Source organism: Chanos chanos, chromosome 3 (genome assembly GCF_902362185.1).
Source record: "Chanos chanos chromosome 3, fChaCha1.1, whole genome shotgun sequence".
NCBI lineage: Eukaryota > Metazoa > Chordata > Actinopteri > Gonorynchiformes > Chanidae > Chanos > Chanos chanos.
The window spans coordinates 45,415,276-45,440,543 of record NC_044497.1 but is presented as its reverse complement, the minus strand read 5'-3'; the positions used below and the strand labels follow the sequence as shown (position 1 = coordinate 45,440,543).

The 25,268-nt window shown below is 40.0% G+C and overlaps 1 protein-coding gene across 1 annotated transcript; it reads left to right on the top strand.

The window, feature by feature from the left end:
• Positions 1 to 3,050: 3,050 nt before the first annotated feature.
• On the top strand, positions 3,051 to 9,628 carry LOC115807912 (LIM/homeobox protein Lhx2-like). Its single transcript, XM_030769114.1, has 5 exons — positions 3,051 to 3,176; positions 4,550 to 4,752; positions 5,337 to 5,710; positions 8,680 to 8,885; positions 9,341 to 9,628. Exons 1-5 carry the CDS (start codon positions 3,054 to 3,056, stop codon positions 9,626 to 9,628), a joined length of 1,194 nt encoding a protein of 397 aa, XP_030624974.1. The 5' UTR covers positions 3,051 to 3,053.
• The last annotated feature ends 15,640 nt before the right edge of the window (positions 9,629 to 25,268 follow it).

Here is a 25,268-nt window from a genome sequence, read left to right as displayed (position 1 = left end):
ACTTGAAAAGAAAGGTCCATTACTTTCATGCGTTTTATGTATTTTCATATTTTTTCCATTTTGAGTTTTAGTTTGTCGTCATCTTGAAAAGCTCAAATTTAGCTCTGTTTAGGACATAGTCTATAGCACATGGCAACCCCTAAAGTGCGGTACACACTAATCAGCACGTGCGTTCAACTCATCAAAAAATGAAATCTTACATCATGCCGACCTAATAGAATTACATTTTCTTTGATTTAACAGCATAGAATCAAATTAGTATGAAATATATTTTTGATGGTGAAGAAATTAGATAATGTAATTCGCGAGAGGGGTAAATGAGGAATGTTCAGTGCTTAGTCTTTTTATGAAGCGGATCAGTTTATTCATAGGACGTTTGAGTTGAATCCACACAATTATTTCTGTTGCAGAATTTCTTGTTATGTAGACATGCTCTGATATATAGCATGCATATAAGTGTGATAACGTGCGTGATTTAATATGGTTCAATTAAGTTTATCTGTAGGCTACATCGTACTTCTTTTTACAACAATATGGCAAAGTTGCACTACAGTTACCAGGAGCTAAGAATTGCATAGTATACTATGGTCGTGTGATGAATCCTAAAAAACGGCTTAAATTCCGCAAACCTCAGCTGAGGTTCTGCAGAGTAATAACAGTTGTAATTTGTTCTCCTTTAGTCGGGGTGAAATGTGGCAATAATAACATACATTAAAAGACAATAATAGTAGAGTATTTTGCTGAGCAGAATAAAATTTCTACTCCTTTGATATCAGCCTTAAAGTTGCAATTCCACTGTTAGGTGATTCACGCTGCCCATGTATTAGTCGTTGTAGAATGCCCAAGCAATTATACAATTAAAACAATATGATGCAAACAACATGTTTGCAATGTTTGTTTATGTATCCATTTTTCTTCTCAGTGTTTGTCTGCTGGAGGCTAACACTTATTATATATTGTCCTTATTTTTTAACAAATTAAGAAATATAACTTTCAAGAGCGTGATTCCACGCTCAGCAACTACTAATTGCGCAGATTAACCACGGGTTAGTCTATACAGCGCGACCCAGGCCGGTGCTTCTTATGTTGGACCACCGGGATCCGTCGGTCCCCCGCTGCCGGAGGCGGTGTTTTCTCTTTGTCGGAGATTTGTCACGGCTGCCGGGTTGAAGCTGGTGCCGCTTTGTGTGTCGGATCTGCCCATCAGGGTTCGGAACAGATGGTGAGGGAGATCCTGATGATGACGTTGCTAAAAGATGAGCTAGAGAGCGAGCTAACGGAAGAGCTGGGATTTGATCAACTGACAGCTCTTCGTAGCTCTGTGATGGCTTGACTCTCCTCTCGGTTTGTATTCTCTCTCTCTTTTTCTTTCTTTCTCTCTTTCTCTCTCTCTCTCTCTCTCTCTCTCTCTCTTTCTCTCTCTCGCCTCTTCATCAACACAAATATAAACACAACAAACTATTATTACTGCTATTAAAACTATTGTTCGTAGGAAATAGTGTGATTAGATACAACAACCAAATAAGCACAATACAAACAACAGAAATGAGAGAAATACTGATTATGATACTTACGTGATGCTTAATAGTGCGACTTCAATGATAATCATACAATGTGATTTATGATCAGTTTGGATTAAGGATAAACCTTATCTTTATAACCACGCACGCGGCTGAATAGTTCTGCTATTTTGTAATGACCAACAGCAGTACTGATCTTGCTGCATAAGCACTTATTCATTTAGACTACTTAGACCATTCTCTCATTCATTTCAGCAAATAGTCAAGTCAAGTAAGCATCATTCTCCCGACCCCTTGAGAAGTCAGTAAGCCAATATAAAACTCTAAATACCCACACAATGATCAGTGCAGCGCAATAGCACAATTCATTTTAACAATCCAAGATAACACCTTAACCGACGAACCAACACTGATCAATAAGGCAAATAATGAAATAAAGGCATCGAACGAATGCTAAGGTGAAGTGATGCCAGACAACAATTTAACGCCCTAACACTCATCCACAGCACCACGCAATACGATGTTAAGGTGACGTTGTTTAACCAATGAGAACGCCATAAGACCGGCGTGACGCACGGTTCCCCGTAGAAAAAGGCGCGTAGTGTATCCAAGTTACGGAGAAGGTGGAGAAAGAGGCCGGTGTACTGCGAACCTAATCCTGAAGGAGGAATTTCGCTCAGATCGATTCTGTAGTCAGGCCTTAGTCCTCTTTAATGAGACACACGGCATACACGGTAGAAACGAACAGAGGAGTGAAAATCGTGAAGACTTTTTCAAAATTAACGCAGAACAAACGGAGGCGAGCGAGCTCTGAGTGGTAAAGTTTAATGTGGACATGTTCAGGTTTTGAGAAACGCTCACGCACAGCAAACACGCTCACACATACTCTCACGGACTTTCATCAGCATCATACAGCTCTGCAAGTTCCACACCACTTTTGTCCTCCCTCCCCGGAACTCCGGCGCGACAAGGATATCCACAATCCTTGTGCTGGTTTTTAAAGCATTTTCTCGATTCCACTTGGAATATTTCCACTATTATTCTTTCATGTCGTGATTTTTAAATTGTCTTCATGAACACATGAGAGCGTTGTGGGCACGACTCTCTGTGCTGAATGAACAACTACAGTCAGCAAGTTGTGGGAATTCACTGGGATTAATTTGGAGAGCCATACAGCGACCTTCTTTTTATGGTATGTTGCTTCGTTTTGCTGAAACATTATTTTATTTCCTCTCGGTTTACAAAGACAAAGGAAGAATTTCAAGTGTTTTCTAACAGATGTTGTTAGACTGTTGACTGTTTGCATAATTTATTTACTGCCTAGTCCGATGATGTCTACCAGAGCAAAAAGCAATTGTTTAATTTCACCATTTACTTTGGAATATTGCCTGTACTCCCGAAGGGCATGGATTCTGACTTATAGAGGAAAAACTGGCCAAACTCAATGCATATGCGAGGTTTGAGTCATATGGAGGTGTTTTGGCTTACAGATCAGTGGAGGTCTCGTGTGACTGTCGGTGTTAGTTGGCGGCGATGTTATTCCACGGCCTCTCCGCCAGCTCGGACATGCACGGGGTCATTGACGAGAAGGATCACAGAGGCACAGGAGTGTCTCGCACCATCAGCTCGACTATTGACATGGGCGAAACCGAATCTGTGAGTTAACGGTAGCGACTTATGGTCTCTTCGTGCATCACACTGAATTCTCATCCAATTACACTTAAAATGAGAATTTGGTGGTGAGAAAACTGTGTTTGTCATTATGTAGCAGTCTTTCGCTATCTTGGAAAAAAACAGAAAGAGGAATGCAATTTTAAGAATAAATAGAAAACTGTAAGTTATTATTACATTTGGACGCTTCCTACTTCTCTTTGTTGAGTAACATATTAACGTAGGTGATTACCTTTTCGTTGCGATATGTGTGGATAATCGACATATACTATGCTTTAAGACCCTGATTCCACGTCAGAAGAATTTTAGATAAGTAAAGCAGCCGCTACAGCTTACATACTTAACATTTAGACCTCTTAAAAAAAAAAAAATGTTTTCCAACAAACAACGTAAGCAGTCAACTCTGCGGAGAGATAGGCTAATTAAACTCTTATTCTGAGTCCACATATATTTCTCTCAAGCCACTTTAAATTTTTTGATAATGACGAACACGCCATAGAGAAATAGAAGCTTCATGACATTTCATTCATAATTGTGACAATTCTTGGTAATTAGCGAATATAGGATAGCAAAGGTTAATTAATTGACACAACCCTCAAACGAAACAGAAACAAATCTCTTAAGAATTGAAATGATATTTGACTGTTGGTCAACCTACGTTTTAAGGGTGCAAAATATTAGATGCCGTACATGCACTGATATATTGTTGTGAGTTTGCAGGGCATTTTGATGGGACTAAATCTGAATCTGGATGGCTTGATTTTATTGCAATAATTTCCTCTCAGCTTTGCTGCGTAAATTGCATGTACTTCATCAATTGTTTAGCTGTGATTTAGCTCCGTTAAATGCATTTCACGGACGATGTAGCACTTTTAAGAATAATTGAGACTTCAAGAGAGACTTATGTTCAAGAGAGTTTAATGTTATTGTGTCCTTTTTGTTTTGCATTTGTGTGTGTGTGTGTGTGTGTGTGTGTGTGTGTGTGTGTGTGTGTGTGTGTGTGTGTGTGCGTGCGTGCGTATGTGCGTGCGCGCACTCGTGTGTCTGTATGGTTGTTTTTATGATATTTTGCCTGTCTGTTTTTTTAACAGTCTAAGAAAATATGTTAACATATTTATTTCAATCGATGGCATTCACTCGTAACTGCACAATTAACAACAAAACAAGTAGAACTTTTAATTAATTTCAAAATGCTATTAAACTAAATTTGAAAAAATAAACACGCAACTGTAGCCTATTTTGGCACCATAAACAGGTTCGGGAATGGAACCACCCATTAAAAGAAAATGCACCATTCTAAACAGAACGTATCGGACTATACACATAATATACATTTCCACTGTTGTACGGTCTTCCAGAGTATGACGCCCGTCAGTAGCGACCGGATGGCTCTGTGCGCAGGCTGTGGCGGTAAGATTTCCGACCGGTATTACCTTCTCGCAGTGGACAAACAGTGGCATATGCGCTGCCTGAAGTGCTGTGAATGCAAACTGAACTTGCAGTCCGAGCTCACGTGTTTCAGTAAGGATGGAAGCATCTATTGCAAAGAGGACTATTACAGGTAAAACATGGCGCATTATTTTTTCGTTTGGTTTCTTTGTGTTTTCAATAAGAATAACAAACACAAGCTTACCAAACATATTCATATACACAAGCACACTCGCACACACAGGCACACACTAATACACGCACACACACGCACACAAACACACAAGGACAGAGAGAGAGAGAGAGAGAGAATTCATTATTACACTTTTACAAATGCTCCCATTTATAAGCAACGTCTCACGGTCTGAACTTAAGGTCTCATAGTCTAAACTAACCCAGGCTGCGTACCATGATTTGCAAAATGTAAACAGTCGATGTTTTTCACTCATTCTTTGTTGGAAACGTTGTTAAGTTATAGTCTAACCTTTGCAAAAATCGAAAAAGTCAGGTCTGTAGTCTACTGCACGAATCCCCACTTTGATTTGCAATTAATCAGCCATTCCAATTTTAAAACTGTATGTCTGCTAAGAGAGCAACTGCAGACGTTTCTCACTGCGACAGAGTAACATTTTTGCAGAAATAAATAATTTTACTATGTACTTCCTGCACATATTTTTAACTTCGAATTGTTTCGCTGTGACTTGTTTTCTCAAGCAGGAGGTTTTCCGTCCAAAGATGTTCCCGGTGTCACCTCGGCATCTCCGCCTCAGAAATGGTGATGCGCGCCCGGGATTTGGTGTATCACTTGAACTGTTTCACCTGTACCAGCTGTAATAAAATGCTTACCACCGGCGATCATTTCGGAATGCGGGACAGTTTGGTTTACTGTCGGCTACATTTTGAGACCATAATACACGAGGAATATCAGTCACATTTCAGTCAAACGGACGTTAGCCCTGGAAAAGGACTTGGTGGAACAGTGAACTCTTTGGGACTGCCGTACTATAATGGCGTACCCACCGTGCAAAAAGGACGGCCAAGGAAACGAAAAAGCCCCGGTCCAGGCGCGGAGCTGGCGGCTTACAATGCAGGTAAGCATACATTCAGTAATTTTATATCTATCTATCTATCTATCTATCTATCTATCTATCTATCTATCTATCTATCTATCTATCTATCTATCTATCTATCTATCTATATAAATGCAGTGATTATAGTGCTGAATAGTTGGAATTGTAATGATATTTTAATCGTATCTATTCCGACAATCTGACAAAGAGAATACGATTTAATTTTACCCCAGAAATAACCGACTAATTTCCCATTATATCAAATAAGTATCTAAGTGATCGGTGAAAGGTTGTTCTAATGAAGTATATCAGTTATATAAAGTTTATATAATGTTAAGTTTTGTGCACACTTGTGCAAAAGTTTCAGTCATCATTAGCACAAAATCAAGTCAACGAAAAACTATGTTATTAGGTAAATTAGTGCCGAGACTTACTTAAGCAAGAATCGCCCTTAAAAACTTGACTTGCAAACGTGGCATGGATTTTTCTTGCACGAACAGCTATTCAAAAATTCCAAGATTTTCATCAGTGCATTAATGAATAGAATATGATTTACTGTGGAAAGGCAAGTTGATTATTCTCAAAAAAGTGTGGTATTAAAAGATCAGATGAACAATATACATTTTTCTCAAAGCTAAAGTCGGTTCCTCTTTTCACGTGTAACTCTAACATGCGTAGCCAAAGATCTGCGTAGAGCATGATACATTGGTGTCGGGAAACTTGGCTTTGGAAATTTAGGCTACAGCTCAGCAATTAGCTAATTATGCGCTGTAGTCTTTTGTTCTTGCCCAGTTTTTCTGCTGTAATGATTTTCTGCTGTCTGGAGGAGTTTGTATAGTAATGCAGATTAGCTTTTTTTTGGCGTAAAACAAATTATACATGTTCCCCTCATCATAACTGTCGAGCAGCTATTACTGTTTTTATTTCAAAAACTCTTAAACTCTTGAGACTTATAAACGGAGATCTGTTTTATGACTGTCTTGTTTTACATGGGAAAGTTTGTCAACTGTGATTCTGTTTTATTAAATCTACTGCATCAATCATTTGCAAAACGAAGTTAAAGAAATAATAGCTCTTAATACAGTATAAGACGATTTATGATTGCGTCTCATTTAAAATTATGAATCAAAGCATTTTATAAGAAAGACTTAGCATTTTTATGATTACGTCTTATTTTAAATAACAAATCATAGTCTTTAAAGTTTTTCTAAGCTATCAACAAACTGACCATTTTTTAACTTATAGTGATGGACAGCCTCCTCTCATTAAAATCCCATTAGTAACACACGTCTTTATTTGCTAAACAACTTGCATTGCTGTTAATAAAAAAGTGCTCTTTTTTAGCTGTAATCCCAAAGACCCATATAGCCCATATGGTCACTAGAGATAGTGAACGCTCGAGGACAAGGATTTTCAGACGATAGAAGTAGACGAGTGGGAAAGTAGAAGTAGTGGGAAAGCGTTTCGACGGAGACCACAACTTTCAAGATTCACTTTTAGCAGAGAGACATAGAGAGAGAGAGAGAGAGAGAGAGAGATAGAGAGAGGTTCTTCTGAATCTGATTTCCCCTCCCCCATTTGGTGAGTCGTAGTTAGCAGTCGTAGTTTTGGGTCAGTAAATCAGTGTCGGGAAAAGCTTGTAGAACACGAGCGCACCTGTGCGATACCTCCGGATAAAGACTCCCCAGTGAGTTTGGCAAAGACAAACCTCCCACAGACAGACATATTTTATCCTTTCAGGAATAAAAAAGCCGTTTAGCATCACACAGTACAACTTCTGCTTGTATTCACGTTTTTGTTTTGCAAGATCACCATAATAATAATGATCTCCATAATGATAATGTCGCGTTGTTTTTGATAAATAAATAAAAAAAACTATTACGATGATGGCGTGCAAACCGATGATGATGATGACAACAACATCTTTTAGGCTGTTGGTAGATGGTTTGTATATCCAATGGCGTGTAGAAGAGAAAACGTAAAATATATTTTGGTATGCTGCGATTGTGTGTTTCATTGAAACTCCACAAAACATCAGAGAAGTTGATGAGAGGTCAGAAATCTCAGCCTAAGACATCTCTCTCTCTCTCTCTCTCTCTCTCTCTCTCTCTATACTTTACTTCTCTATGTGTGTGGGGCACTTACACCCAGAGACATTTGCGTGAGCACACTAGGTGGATGGATGATCAGAGGGCTTTCTTTAGGAGTGTTTTTTTTTCTGAGAGCTGACCCAGTATATATATATACATTTTTTTTTTAATTCTGAAGAAACTTCCTCTGAGGGTAAGATTGAAAAATCTGAACTTCTAATTTAGTTCATTTTCAGATTGATCGAACAATCATGTGTCTAACTGTAACACTTCATATTTTTATCACATTGAACACATTATTGGCTCTCTTGTTGTAAACAGTGTTGAGGCCTTAAACTTTTCATGAGCAGAAACTGAAAATCAGCTGTCATCCCTCCACCCATCTGTCCATCCAGTCATCCAACTCTGTCTCCACCAGAGGGCGTCTGAAATAAGATTTATCTCAGTTAGGCATCACTTCAAAACATTTCCCTTGTAAACATTTATTACCGATATTATCATATAAGTACAACAAGAGCCATGGAACATCAAAATGCCGCTTTTAATCTATCTATCTATCTATCTATCTGTCTATCTGTCTATCTGTCTATCTATCTATCTATCTATCTATCTATCTATCTATCTATCTATTTATAATTCTACAACATGACGTGACATTAGCGTTTGATATGAAATGTAATGAAATAAAATGTATAATGGTGAATACTAAGAAAACGAAATAAAATGTATAAAGTCAGGCACTGGTTTACATGTAAACTTTATATAGGTTGTCCTTGGGTTCACCTAAAAGTAGAATACAGTGTCGGACAGTACTGAACACAGACTAACCTATTTCTCTGCATTATTCCAGTCAGTTGTATGTAAATTTCCTTTACTTTTGCCTTCCTGTGGTTTGTCTAGCTCTCAGCTGTGCTGACAATGAAAGTGATCCATTGGACAGGGACACACACTACACCTCCAATCAGAAGTCCAAACGCATGCGCACCTCCTTCAAACACCACCAACTTCGTACCATGAAGTCTTACTTTGCCATCAACCACAACCCCGATGCCAAGGATCTGAAACAGCTGGCTCAGAAAACTGGCTTGACCAAACGCGTCCTGCAAGTGGGCATCTAACAGTTCTTTTGTCCTGTCAAGCTTAATTGTAAACGTTTTTTAAAACTGACCTTCAATTTTAAAAAATCAGTTCCATAAAACTAAATTTAATACCATGCAAGTCATCTCTGATGTACTATCTCTAATTATTTTTGAGGTTGTGGTAACTCAGCAAATTTGAGTGATTTTAACTTTTAATAGCGTTTGAGTACATGGTATTTGATTGGTTTAGTTAGATATGCAGTTATGCAGAGCCCTATGAACACTGGATTTAAAAAGACTGTGTGGAATTAAAGTAGGTAGTGTATGTAATAGGAACACAAATGATAATATAAAAAATGATTGTGGGGGAAAGAGAAGTTTTGCATAAATCTCAGATCTACCTATCAAAAAGAAAACTAGAAGTCTGTTCATGCTAGACGTTTGCTGTAATTATATTTAGTCTGCTCATGTTTATTCCACAGGTCTGGTTCCAGAATGCAAGGGCCAAGTTCAGACGGAATCTCCTTCGTCAGGAGAACACAGGCATTGACAAGGTCTCTGACGGGTCCACTTTGCCCAGTGGGTCACCCTCGGGTCCACTGTCTGAGCTCTCGAATGCCTCCATGAGCCCTTCTACAACTCCCAATGCCCTCACAGACCTAACAAGTACTTCCATACCAGTGAAGCAGGTACTGACAGCTGTACCTGGAGGCATGGACCCCCATGAAAGCCTGAGTCCATCCCAGACCACACTCACAAGCCTGTTCTGATGGAAGGAAAACCCTCCAAACTCACACATAAACCACTCTGTGATGGAGTAGTGGAGCTGGATCTCTCTTGTGAATGTCTGACACAGATGGATAACGTTCTCTTCTCCTCTGTACCTACAGTGAATCCTTGTCACCATCTCAGAGTGTCTGAATGAGTGAGACCAGCCTCATACAGTGGAGGCTTAGGAGTCCTATCCTGTCAATCACTAACTTGCTTGGTCTGTTTTTCTCACTGACAGTTACCACGGAGCAATGACTATGTTTTATCTCTGCACTGTATGTAGGTATAGAGAAAAGCCAACACAGAGACAGATAGCATAATGAATAGACAGCACAGTGACAGGGAGTATAGAGACAGACAGCACAGAGAAAGAGAACACAGGAAAAAGGCAGCAGCGATAGACAGAAAGGACAGAGAACAGACAGCACAAAGACAAACTGGTGAGCCAACATTTAACACAGAGACAGACGATGGCATCATCAATTAGCACCACGATTATTATTCTCAGGAATGTGCCTTAAACACACCATGTTTCAATTATGATCATATTCAATGTTCTCTCTTTCTCTGTGACTGCCATTCTTTTCGCTTCTATTCCGGAACATTCAAAAACTCTAGAAGCTGTATGTCTGTTGTCATATGGTGTTACAGTAGAATAATGCTGATGTCACCATCAGCATCAACATCAACATCAACAATAACAGCAGCAGCAGCACCACCACCACCACCAACAATACTAATAACTATTCTTCTTCTTCTTCTTCTTCTTCTTCTTCTTCTCATTATTATAAACAATGTTGTTGTTATATTTTATTTAAAGTGTCACTTTAAGCATACACACCAACGCATATCTGCCACCAACAAACAAAACAGCTGAAAAAGATTGTAGTCTAAAATAGCTCCACTCACCTTGTGAATACCTCAGTGAAACATATTCTAGAGCTTTTTGAACATCAGGCTAATTTGTGTGCTTTATATCTGAATATTGGAAAATATCTAACTCTTTACCTCAGCCCTGAAGTGTGGAGAGGTGTTAAGTTCGGTCTTAATGAGGATTAGTTTCAGTAGAGCTGAACCTGGGACACATATACACAAATAGAAACCTCAATTTGTGCATTAATGACCACACACACCAGATCATTACAGCATCAATGCCATAGTTTCAAAAATCTTCAGTAAACTGTCAATATTCCTCAGAGTCAGTACAGCTGAGTCAATAAGAACTCTGGCCACCTTTCATACTGAGACAACAAGCACTGGTTTTATTTTCATTTTGACTGATCAATGGATGGATTAATTCATTGACTGACTGACTGATTGACTGAACAAATGAACAAATGAATGAATGAACGAATGAAGAAATGGTTGTGTTCACTATCCTCGTTGCTGTTATCAATGTTGTTTGACTGTGGGAATGCAGAACTAAGAGTAATTAAAAGAAAAGATCTGTTTGTTTCTCACTGGTCATTCCTGGATTCATTGAGGGAGGTGGAGCTTGAACAGCAGGACCAATCAGGAAAGCTGTAAGAGAATAAGAGGGATGAAACTGACTTGACAACTTTTAACACCAGAACAGAACAAACATTTGGCATCCTCTGTGGACAGATCTACCATATTGCTGTGTTAAAATTCTTTCATCCTGATGGAGGGATATTTTTTCTCTATCATCTTTTATGTGGTGTGTGTGAGGTGCTGATCTCTCTGTCTGTTTCTGTACAAGCCCAGTTTCAGATCTGCATATAAAAAATGTGAAAAGAATTGACTGCGATGTTATGTGTTTTTCTTAAATAACCTTTCTCACCTACATCATACACACACACACACACACACACACATACACACACTACACACATAGATCTCAGGAGAAGCAGATTTAACCGACACTACTTGCTTGCACACATGAGAACAAAGGGCTTATGTTTCTCACAAATAAAGCAAAGTTTTAAAACTCTCAAACTCTAACCCCCCTTTCTTTCTTTCTCTCTTTCTCTCTCTCAAACCTGGCCTTTTGTCAGCACTTTTGCATGAACTTCTCATCATAAAATGGGTGTTTTGTAGCGAAGGAGCATTCCTAAACGAGCCACAAAAGTGTGTGTTTAATTTACACATGGCATTTGTGTCGTCCTGTCCATCTGAATTTGATTAGTGAGATCTTAAGAATTTCCTGTTTAAAAAAAGTAGTTCTGGTAAAAACAAAATAAACCGAGTCTTAACACTCTCAGTATTGACCATATCCCCAACACCCACCTCCTTAGTATGATGTCATTATGGTGAAGGGCAGTGACATGATTGGTGGTTGTATAAGATGTTCACATGATCTGTTACATTGGAGCACACTTACTTAAACAGACACAGTTGCTGGCCCCAAATGGCCATCTGTCAATGACTGGTCAATGCTATTGGTCTCTAACGTAATTGGTCAGTAATGTTATTGGTCAGTGCTAACACTGGTCACTAATTGCTGTTTGTCAGTTATCCTATGGGCCAGCACTGTATTGGTCAAAAATACTACTGGTCAGCACTGTGAGTATTTAATATTTCAGTTGGTCAGCAATGCTACAGAACAATGTTGCTATCAGACTCCAAATACTAGTAAATATTACTATACCGATAGAGTCGTCTTATCGATCAACACTTCTGTTCGTACTACTGTTAGTTAATAAAACATATTCATCAGTAATATTCTTGATTAGTAATCCTATCAATAAATACGGAATTGGTTAGAATTACTGTTAATGCTATGTGTGGCTGTGTAAACTGTTTTGTTTTTCATGTAAGTAGCTGATGATGTTTTGAAATGCACTGCAGTACAAATGCTTGTATTGAATATGAGACCTGTTTAAAGTGTTCTAATGTGTGTGAATGGCCAGAGAGTGTGTGATGGTATCTGTGCTGTGAGCAGTGTTTGAAGAGAGTATGTGTTGACTTGTGTTCTCTGAACGAGAGACAGCTGGCATGGCACATGACAGATAGATACCATGTTCACTCATGTGCTTGTAACATACTACCATCAACACACACACACACACACACACACACACACAGAGCCACACTCATTCTCTCTCTCTCTGTGCCTCGCTCTCTCTCTCTCTCTCTCTCTCTCTCTCTTCCCCGCTCTCTCCTTCACACACACACAGACACACACAGACACAGACACACACACACACACACACACACACACACTTTGTCCATCATCTGACACACAAGTGTTCAGGGTCTGAATAACTGTTGTGTCTATCAACTCTATGTTGGTAAGTGCATGTTATGTAACACATTAAACATCTCTTTTCTGGCTCTGTCTCTCTTTTTTTGGTTTGTGCAGCAGAAAAAGGAGCTCAAAAGAGCAAAGAGCAACTCTGTATGAGGAGGATGATAACTAGCTAGCTTGCTTGTGTGTTACATTTTCCATGCTGGTTGCTGGAACAAGTTCAGACAACGCATGATGTATGTGCATACATATTATTCTTAGTGACATAGATATCTCAGCCCTCTTTAAAGGCAGGATCACTGTCTGACACTTGAAAATGGCCACTCTGTTCACTCTCCATACATCCATTCCTGGAGGGACAAAATAACATCACAATACTGATCAGGTGATATTCAGCTTAACATATGGAAATTTGAGCAGACCGCTCTATAGACATTTTGTCAAATAGCGTACAACATGAACCATTTGTCTGAGATTCGTGTTCTAGTTCCAAACTAGGTGCGGAAGACAGTTATATCCCTCTCCGCAACAAATATGAACAATGTACTGATGAGATCTGTTGCCAACAGGAGACTGAAGTAGAACATTAGGCCCATGGACCACTCTCTCTCTCTCTCTCTCTCTCTCTCTCTCTCTCTCTCTCTCTCTCTCACATATTCTCCTGACTGTGGAAAGGGTAAACACTGTTTACTTAACTCTGGGTTTGTCCTAAATGAAAAGTGATGTGAATGTGGTTGCAATGCTCAACTTTATGAGGTGCTAATGGATGTTTAGAGGATGGGTTCAGGGCCAAATCTTGGGTTCCAGTGGGTTCTTTTTTGGTTTCGCCTATGTAAACAATTACCATGGCAAAGTAAGCAGAGAAATGAGATTTGGCTCTTCAGATTTGAAAAACAGCTTCATAATCAAAATGTAGTTTTACGGTGTGTTAATGAAAGGCTTCTTGATGGTTTTTGCTTTTGAAAAACGTTTCTTCCCCCTCTTAGAGATTTCTCTTCCATCTGGGGACTTTGTAATAACAAAAAAACATATTTAGGAACCAGTCCATCAAAAGCACTCCTCTGCTGGTCAGAGAAAAGAGAGATGTAAGTGGTGAAAATGAGTATGGAGGCTGTGTGTAGAATGTGCAGTTTCTCTGTAGATTCTGAATGAATGTTCTGAATGTTTTGTGCAATTTAGTGTTAAAATATTTGGGATCAGAACACAGGGGGAAAGATTGGAGTGTGAGTGTGAGTGTGTGTATGTGCGTGTGTGTGCGTGCGTGTGTGTATGTATGTACATGGTTTGATAGATTACAAGTGTGTGTGTGTGCGTATGCGTGTGTAGGGGGGGGGCTTGATGGATAGCTTTCTCAGAGCTGAAAGAGTTTAACATTCACAACATTGTTATTGTTTGTTGTGAGATTCTATCGTGCTGACTTTGAGTAAAGGCAAAGGTAATCACAAAGATTGCGTCATGCGAAATTTAATGGTAGAATCTGCTTCTATGTTTGCCACAGTTTAACGGCTAAACTATACAAACAGCTATGCTATTCACTAAATAACACACGGTGCCCTGCATGTTCTGTCAGACATTCTGGTTTGCATCCCCATCAAGATTTAAGATTCCTGTTTGACAGTAATTCAGGAAAAGGAAAACAAACATCTAAATAAGCACTGCTTAGCAACCCTCATACCTGAAGGTTGTATTTTAAGCCCTTCTTTGATAGAGGACTGTATTATTACACTGTATTCATAAAGAAGCAACAAAGCTGCACTCATCAGAGTAGTATCAGTGTTATCTTCACAGTCAATTTTTTACTCATATCATATAGCCTTTAACATTATCATGAGAGAAAAAACAAGGCCTTGGACAAGCCCTCTCCTGCCCAACTATTATTCCTGCCCTGCTCGCCCAATCATCTTGTGGCATACCACTGCCAAGGTATTCGCCATCCGACACATCTCTACCTGTTCTGTGCCAGGTGAACTACAATGATGCCAATGAAAAACATTCCCTCTATAAGCACACCAGTTCGCTTGATTGTTGGATATGACTTTGAATCTGCTTGAGGACTCTGATAAGAAGTGAGTACTGCAGAAGTGCAGTTTACAGCAGTGTTAAATGAAGAGTGAAGACAACAGCCAGGTAAACCACTCAGGTAAGTAGGTGCAATAACGTAGGTGTTAATGGAATGTAAAACAACTGAAATGAACTCCACAAGTCCAGGAAATTTTACAATGGAAAATGAACATTCACAAATTTCATAGGCATCAGGCTCCATTATACTATACCAGTTTATTTTTTCACTAGTCCACTGATGGTGTTAAATGGTGTGTGTGTGTGTGTGTGTGTGTGTGTGTGTTTGAGCATTCGCTTGCGTACATGAGAGTGTTTGTAATGGTTTCGTCTGGTTTCATATGTTCAGTTTACTGTCTATAAGCTGTCTGACTCAGTCCACACTGACGATAAGCAGTTTAACAGCCATCTGGGCCAAGCTCAGAACACATTAGAGCTGAGGGTATACAGTGGGCCTTATGAAGTATCATTTACAGTATTATTATGGGCTTTCAGTAATAATAATGCGTGCTCTTTGTTCAGTTTAAAGTTTTCATCAGCCTACTGGGGGTCTGGATATTCTCCCCCTCTCTCTTTCTCTGTCATCACTCAAACATGTTCAGATGTTGAAATCATTACTGCATCAGAGTTTTTAACAGCGTTTTGTCCTAGTCTTTCTCTCTCTTGTGCAGGCACCCGCACAATGGCACTCATGCTCACAGCCGCACTCATTCTCTCTCTCTCTCTCTCTCTCTCTCGCGCGCGCACACACACACACACACACACACACACACACAGTGTAATAGCAGAGTCAGACTCTCACAGCTCACTCTTTATAAGACTCTGTAGACCAGCAGTGTGAGTGGGCTTTGAGTGGATTCTGACTGGGTCCTTACTGGCCCTGGCTGAGTTCTGTTTGGCTCTAATGAGCTCTGACTGGAAAAACTGCCTAATAAACACATGCACTTGTGTTACCCCACACTCACACATGCACACAGGTACGCAGACACATACATACTCTTTCTCTCTCTCAGTTTCTCTCTCTCTCTCTCTCTCTCTCTTTCTTAGTGGTGTGAGGAATACAGGTACCTGGTATAAGTGCCTTTACTGGAGCTTAAGTCGCTGCTCTGTAGCTGCAGTATTAGAACCCACAGTATTAGAACCCTCAGTATTAGAACCCTCAGCTTAGTAGTTGTTTGTTGAGACAGTGTGAGCAGAACAGAGGAGGATCTATGGGTGGGCTGGGGTGTGCCCAGGCCTGCTCAGATTGACAGCCGGCTCGCTCATTCAGATTCATGTAAATAAATATTTTTAATAATACAATTTTTTTTAAAGTTTAATTTTTACTAATTACCTTGAATGTGAATTGTTCTGTCTTGGGAATAATTAGAAATATGTATTAATAATAATGATACTCAGAACTTCCTCTCTTATGTCTGTCGACCAACGTTAGGCTACATTACATTATGTTAACCTTAACTCGCACCAATAGTTCTGTCTGAGTTTTGCCTTGCAGCTGCTTGGCAATTATTAATTGTAACTATGGCTAAACAGTTATCATTCATCCGTTTTCCTAAAGGAACTCATCTGGCGGAAGATCAGGCCAGTACGGTTTCCTCTTTAGTTTTTAGTCTGCTCTTTAAGTAGGACACGAACAACAATGACAGCAGTGGCAGTATTATTGTTGTGGTCACCACATTGTAAATATCTAAGCCTGTTGAAGAAAACGTGTGGTGATGAGTGTCACTCAGGCCCACCCACATTTTTCCAGGCCTACCCATCAGCCACTCCCTGTGTTCACCACTGGAGCAGAAACACTTTGTTACAAAAAATGAATCAAAAAACAAAGAAACTAAAAAATGTTCCTTGTTCTCTGACGCATAAATGTCCAATGCATTTGGGACAGGTTCGCTCTGCAGAAAATAAAACTAACCACAAAGAATGGAGAGTTAAGTTGTAGCTAACCTTTATTGTGCGAAATTCAGTAGAACCAAAGGAGAGATGAATTTTGGGAAAATCTATGGCACTATTAATCTACTTTCTAAGTAACTTGTAACACCAGCATCATGAAAAAGAAACAGAAAAAAACAACTAGCAGTAGAAGTGTGTGTATGTGCATGTGTGTGTGCATGTGCACATGCGTGTGCATTTGCGTTTCCATGTGCATATGTGTGCGCATGTGTATGACTGCCAGTCAGTGTGTTGGAGTGTGAGCACAAATAAGTGTAAATCTGTGTGTCCTCTGCAACTCTACTGTGACCTCTACTGGTGTACTGAGTGAAGAACGACAAGGTCAGGACTCCACTCTGTGTGTGTGCTTGATAGTGTGTGTGTGTGTGTGTGTGTGTGTAACTCCCTCAGTCAAAGTCTATACACCATTATAAGAGCTGTAAGTCTAACGGCATGTGACCTTTACTGTGATTTCAAAGGCCACAGATCTGTGTCTCTGTTTGACTGACTGAATAAAGAGACTATTACCAAGACTCTCTGTAAATGTCCAATATACAATCACTCACACAGTGATGTAGTAATGAATGTTTAACTGTGTGGTTCTATGTGTTCTTCCATGATTCCATTGTATCACATTGTTGTTTATCATTCATGTCTCAGTCAGGTTTTCATCGGCACGCCAAAAATGATACCAGGCGGGTTTCGTTTTCAGTTTTCTGTTGAGCCCTCCACCAAGAACCCTCTGCCAAAGGTTCCACACAACACACAGTACTCACAGTTACTCTATTCTACTGAAGGTTCCTTATTAAACCTTATGAAAGGAAATGAAACCTTGAGAGGTTCTTTCTACTCTCTGTTTTACTCTGTTATGTTTTATATTTATAGCTTAAGATGTAGCTTTGTATGCACACAGAGAAGACATGACAGTTAAAAGCATGGATAGGACATTTAGGTGTTACTGCCTCAGTTCTCTGCAATCTCTCTCCCAAACTGGGCCTCCTCTGTTCTTCATGTTCTCTTCTCTCCCTCCCTCGCTCTCTGCCTCTCCAATACTTCAGCTGTACTTACAACACAGCTGTACTCTGTTCATATTGTGCCCACTCTCCATCTCTCTCTCTCTCTCTCTCTCTCTCTCTCTCTCTCTCTATGTCCACATCCACTCTTTATTTTCTCTTTTGCGTCACTCTTTTCCTCTCCCTCTCTCCCCTTGTTTCCCTTGTTCCAGCATCACACTCCACTGCCTGACACAATGCCTTTGAGGCCACAAACCTGTCACTCAGCGTGTGTGTGTATGTGCACGAGTGCATGTGTAAGTAGGTGTGGGTCATTTGTTTTGTTGCTTTGGAATGTCCAGAGCAGTAGCTGTGATTGGCTGCTGCCCCCAGCACACAATGATGACATCGGCAGGGGCCCTGGGGCTTGAGAAAAGAACTTGGTGAATACACACTCATACACACACACACACAGAGGTCTTCTGCTTTCTGAGGGAGTTCTGTCCTGCCTACTCACACGACATTCATAAAAAATAAAAAAAAAACCCACAATGAAAGCTTTTAATTCACGCCCTTATTCTCTCTTTAACTGTCTCTTTGCTGGAGGAAGCTTCACTGAATTGTTTTTCAGGGTTTTTTGTTTTTGTCTTGGAGGGTTTCTTTAGCCTTACCAGAGTATCTACCAGGAAAGACAACTCTGACAGACCCAACATAGCTATATTTTTCTGTGAGTCTGCATATGTTTTCTGGTCTGAATTAGGATATGGTTTTCTGTTCACCACACAACATCCCCTTCCTCTATTCTCCCTCCAACTGAAGCTCAGATGGAGCATGTTCTTCTGCTCTGGAGCTGCCGATCTGGAATGTTCTAGCTCAGGAGTTGGGTGGTTAACTAAGGAATTTGTTCAATGGTGAAGCTATAAGCAGAAAGCATAGTCATAGACTAGTCACAGGAAATTATAAACAAACTAATTTGCATACAGGAAATACAGTGCCTGGGCTGCCAGATGCTGCAGTAATCATACAAAAAGTCATCTGAGTATCACCAAAAGGAACCAGTATGCACAGGATGTGTGGCGAGAAAGATGGAGAAAGGAACAGAGATAACAAAAGAACAATTTATCTGAAGTAGAAAATAAAATAAAGAATTATACTGAGCAGCCAATATATAATCATATATGACTGTATTCAAAATTCCATCATTTGAACTATACAATTTCACAAAGGGTATTAAAAACTTCACATTGAGAAGCCCAGTCACTCTGAGCTGAGTGATGAGTGTAGTTACCTAATGTTTGGTCCAGGGGGTGCTAATGAGCCACAGGATCTGTCAATCTCTCACTAACATCATGACCATCTAACACAAAAGTCACGAAGCTAACAACCTCCATATACATCACTTCAAAAACATACTTTTTAAAGGCTGCTTCAGAGTTCCAGAGATATAATTTCTTTCCCTCCTGTGTTGTTTTTGTCCTGTGTGTATATCAATTTACATTGTCCCCAAAGTCCACTAATCTGTAACCTCATCTCTCTAACCTAATCTGTGTTTCATTCACTCACCACCAAACTGACACGCCCACCCCAAGGAACATGGCCAGTTAGTCGTCTTTCAATGGATCTCACTACAACATTCAATAATGACATATGCATGCACCACTTACCAACCAAGAAACTACACAATAAATCAGCAGTTCCATAAACGAGGCACTTGGATGATCAGAGACGTTTAGAGATGTTCAGACATCTTGATCAGAGAGATAGCTAATCAGGATCAATGACTAACATTCACCTTAATGTGTCAGGTAAGGGAGAGAAGCGGTTTGTATGAAGTCATTCTCTCTCTCTCTCTCTCTCTCTTGCTAAATCAGTGATGAAATGTTGTAAACTCATGTGTTATGCAGTGTGTGGGGTTATTTGGTGTGTGTGTGTGTGTGTGTGTGTGTGTGTGTGTGTGTGTGTGTGTGTGTGTGATGAATAATGCTGGAGTGCAGCCGGCGTGGTCAGTGAAGGAGTGATTTATTATTAATGGCAATGTGATGTATGAGTGTGTGTATGAGTGTGTGTGTGTGTGTGTGTGTGTGTGTACCTGCTGTGTAAAGAGCCTGTGTCAAATTCATTTATCAGTTCAAGCAGTGCCCATTCTCGTTTTTGAAGGTTTGCATCAGTACAACAGTAATCTGCGTCGTTTCATCTCTTCACACGCACGCACACACACACACACACACACACACACACACTACTGTAAGTAAAGATTAAAAACCAGTACCCTAACTCAATTTGAACTCTTAATCATAGCTATAATAATAACATCCTTCAAAGAAATGCGTTTCTACAAGTCTGAACATAGAGGATCCCTAATTTAATCGGAGCATCTCTGATTGTTTTAGGAGAGATGACATAATTTATCTGCCCTAAAGCAAAATATCTGGCATGGGGCAAAAAATGCTAAACGTTTATAAATCCCCTCATATCAGAGATTAGAACAGATGTTTCTGTTCATCCAGTCTGCACTTCACACTGCGTGGTTGAATAGTGTCGACTACTTTGTTTGTGAGCGAGAAGGGAGTTTGTCAGACTCTATCAGTGTTAATTTATCGGATTAATGAGACATAATGCAGTGTGTACCAGAATACAAAAAGAACCAAACAAAACACAAATAAACAACAAACAAATAAACGAGACGGTCAGATAAATCGTTTTAATAACCAACCTTTAGTATCATATGGCGTTTGGAATGCGGTCATTTTGAGTACATGGAGCCTGACTCTGGTCTAACTCTGATAAAATAGCGAAAGAGCCATTAGAGTGCACGCATGCCCCCACCACTTTGGTGATACTGAATGACGCTCAGAAACCTTATTATCAGAGAGAGAGAGAGAGAGAGAGAGAGAGAGAGAGAGAGAGAGAGAGAGAGAGAGAGAGAGAGAGAGAGTTTCATTCTTCACTACTAAGTAAGACAGAGAAATAGTAAGAGTCTGCACCGCCACTAATGTGTTGCATGGCATCTCAGCAAAACATATCGAACTAGAGAGAGAGAGAGAGAGAGAGAGAGAGAGAGAGAGAGAGAGAGAGAGAGAGAGAGAGTTCTGGGTTCGCGGGAAGAGGGAGTTGCTCAACGCTGGAATCTGACAATCATGTTTACAACTCTCGATTCCAAAACTTCTCAGTAAAGCAAGATACAATTCAGCAGCATAAGGTAAGTCATACAAATCAGTCAAATAAAGCGGAATCTGTGCTCATACTGGTGTTAAACGTGTCCTCTTAGCTTACAAGTTAGTTCAATAACTAGATGGCAAAAAGTTGATGAAGTGCGCAGGAGTTGCTTGTCACCTCAGTAGCGTGTCTCGCGTCGTGTTTAATGTTTAAACAGAGAAACGCAACTTTCTCCGTTAAAATAAGATAAAATATCATTTCTTTTTTGGTAATTTCGCCGTCCAACTAAAACACAAGACTCTGGTTATTCTTGGTTACTTGGCATCGAACCCCCTTAAAAACAGTGAAAGCCGCCCTCCAGCTTAGTTTCATTGAGCCGACGGAAAGAAGGTTAAGAAGAGCCATCAAAAATATGGCATTTGAATTTTTTAACACAACTAAAATTAATTTTAAGGGACCCGCACACTTTAATAATTGTAACAGAGTTACGGCGGTGGGTTTTGGGCTGCTGGGGTTAAATATATGGAGTGTCTATATAATGCATTATGATGCATGGATGAAATATGACGAACATGGCTCTATTAAATGCACTGGTTATCATTGAGTAAACTGAAATTCCGAGATGTCTGCAGTGGGTAAAGTCACGCTGACGTTCTATAAAAACTTAAGATAAACACCATGTGGTTGTTAATTACATGACAGTTATTAAGATAGTCGTTCATTCCCGTACGGTACAACACAGTGTGCTCGTTTATGTCTCTGTTAACTACACACAACGCTGCATTGGCTGTTATGACAAAGTAGCTTATGACTTCATCATTTTGCTTTATGGAAAAAGGATTCATCTTCAGTTTTGTGAATCTCTGAAATATTGGTTGAGAGACCGTCCTGAGGCTAATCAATGGCTTCGACCATAGTTACAAAGGACCAACGAGAAGTTACAGTTATGGAAGCTTGGAACTCGCTAAATAGTTTTATCAGATGAATTGACTGGCAGGTGTTTTGCTTGGATTTACACTACAAATAGACCTTATTACTTGCTGTATACCAAAGCACTGTGTGGGATTCAGTTTGTAGAAGTAAAGAACTTTCAGTGTGGGTATCTGGCTTATGTAGAGAAAATATTAAATCAAAATGTTATCAAAATATGACAGAGGCATAGCATAACACTGCACAGAATTGTGACTCTCTCTCTCTCTCTCTCTCTCTCTCTCTCTCTCTCACACACACACACACACACACTCTGTATGAATGTGTTTCATGACTGTTGTTATCAGTCATGTATATTTATTTGAAAAATGAAAAAGCTGTATATGATTTGATTGCAAATTCCAGATAAAGAGGTGTTTTTCAGGACTGTGAAGTTTGCTCAATCTGGTGTTTGGTGAATCTGTCGGCTAATGAAGAGAAAATGACTCTAGTATATGCCTTAAATCTGACCAGAATAGGGATTCTTGTGCTAAGGTCAGAGGGAAACAGAGCCAGGCTGTTTGAGAAGATGCCAGAAAGAACGTCCTCATGAATTCCACTCTATAATTAGTCACGTGTCAGCTGCCTCGGGAACCATGGCCAGCACTACATGTGACTGCAACTGAACACACTCAACGCACTCTGAACAAAATGATAACACGACACTGAACACAATGTGAAGACAACCTGAACATGTCCCACCAGTCTAAGCATAGTCAGAAAGCAGTCTGAAGGTGGTCTGAATACAGACTGAATTCAGTGCAGTTTAAACACAGTGTGAATGTGTCGAATACAGCAATGAACATTATGAATGCACTTCGGCTATGAGCTACGGTGGGCATGTGTGTGTGTGCTGTGTTTCTTCTGCTGTGAAACTATACACATACAAGCACACTCAGACACACACACACACACACACACGCACACAAATACACTATCTGTTCTCTCTTTCATGTGGTGATTTTTTTTTTTTCATTCCAAGGAAATTCACAGCAGATGTTTCAGTCGTTATAGCTAATACGTGTTTTCGATCTGTGACAGCATAATATTCTCGCTGGTATTTTTGTGACATGTCTGTTTCATGGTTGTCTAATGTAAGGCAACACAGCTGATCTCATTAAATGCGTAGATCCAGAATGAGTAAGCTGAAGGCCAGATTTAGAATGTCAACTTTATTTTTGTCTCCCCATACCTCAACTCCTGACTGTCTCTCATCTCTAGAGGAAACTCAATCCGTTTGCTGAGGGGTGTTTGTTTGTGTGTGTGTGTGTGTGTGTGTGCGCGCATGCGTGCATGTGTGTGTGTGTGTGCGCACGCGCATGCATGTGTGTGTGTTGGGGGGTGCAGTCAGGGGGTCAGTGGGCAGTGGACAGCATACTGACCATGGTCACATTTAACATTCAGACTGAAAATAACACACCTCTGGGGCCAACACAGACTGCCGTCAAATGGGACGGTGCTGGCATACTGAAGCTAGCTGAACTTGGGAGCTTGTTACTAACTGTGTGTCCATGTACTTTATCAGTGTCAGTTTAGTTGTGGCAGTGTTTGAAGTTTAGTAATAAGAACATCATAATTATAAGGTTCTTTCGGATTATCCTAAATGAAGTCCTGGTTATTAGACAGAAGACATAGATTTGATTTTGCTTTGCTATATTTTCATTACATAACCACTGAGAATGATATTTTATCCCAACACTATTAACCCAAATCAGTTTGACAGCTTGGGACAAACAAATTTGAAAAATAAGCAACAGAACCTAATATTTTCATTAGTTGCTATGTGAGTTACTGTAATTTCAGGTTTATGGTGAATCATACTTCTTTTAAACATGAGATGACTTACTGCAAATGGTTATCCTTATTCAGATGAGAGTCACACAACACAACACAAACACAGAATATGCTTTCATGTTTTCATTGTTTTAATTGTGCTGGATCATATACACTCACTTGTAAACTAGAATGTATATATGTATATATATATATGTGTGTGTGTGTGTGTGAGAGCGCGTGTATCAATAGTCTTCACATATATTTTCTTTTTTTGCGCAGTTCACTATGAGTAAATGTCCTCTACACTATATTAACTTTAAAAGAGTGAATAGGACAAGGTGAGAGAAGATATTAAAGGTGACTGAGAGAGAGAGAGAGAGAGAGAGAGAGAGAGAGAGAGAGAGAGAGAGAGAGAACGAGAACGAGAGCGAGAGTGAGAGAGGAGAGCACAGCTGCAGAGTGAAGATGACGTAGTGTCACTTATTAGTGTGTGTAAGTGTCATCGCTCCACATTTCTCCCATAACTAACACGCTTCCTTTTCATAGAAGATTAAAGCAGATTAAAGCAGACTCCTCTTGCATGCCTGTCACTGCTGTTTATTTACGGCCATCCCCTGCTCTTCCCTTTATGGGACACGGAGAGAGGGAGAGAAAGAGAGGGAGATGGAGAGACGCTGCCTGGCACGTGGAGGTATTCTGACAAGCTGGTTCTGGCTTTCAACCTGGTCAGGCTAGCTGGCACGGACAGTTCTTTGCGGTTATGGTGTTGGCACGTGACATAGTTCTGATGCCCAGGGATCCATGCCTGGGATGTGTGTGTGGCTAATTAAAATTCATTAATGTTTCATTTATAGGTTGGTATTGGATGGGGTAGGGTCATTAACATAAGACTTCGTATCTTGGTTTTAACGCAGGATGTGTCAAACGTTCAGCCATTTCCCTTTTCTTGCCTGAAGGGACTGGTTGGGGTTTGATGACCACCGAAAACACAGCTGCATCTCAGTGATTTGTTCTGCCTGATTCACTCATTGTCATATGGAGATTGGGTGGTGTTGGTGTCAGTCTTGTAGTCTAATATGTTTTTGGTTTTGTTTTGGGTTTTTTTTTGCTGTTTTTCATGTGGATAGTGGGTATTGTGTGTGATGGTGCATGTTTGTACATTTGATTTGGAAGATACAGACTTTTGTCATTGAACAGCGGGCACTGTTCGTAATAGATGAAGATTTAGTTTGTTAAAGGGATGAAAACTGATATAAAGAATGCGTGTGTATAAAGTGCATACTAGGCCAGACCAAGCTTTGTGTGAGAGAGTATAACTGGACTGCTCTCCGTTACACAGAGGAAAACAGCAGCTGGCAAATGCTGCTTCCTTTTTTTTTTCTTCTGCAAGAATGATGGGAAGCTGGGAAAACTAGAGGGAGGCTCTTTCTTCGTCTCTCTTTCTTTCTCTCTTTTCTTTCCTCTCTCTCTCTCTCTCTCTCTCGCGCTCTCTTTCACTCTCTCTCTCTCTCTTTCTTTCTTTCTTTCTTTCTGTGGCACATATCTGTTCTG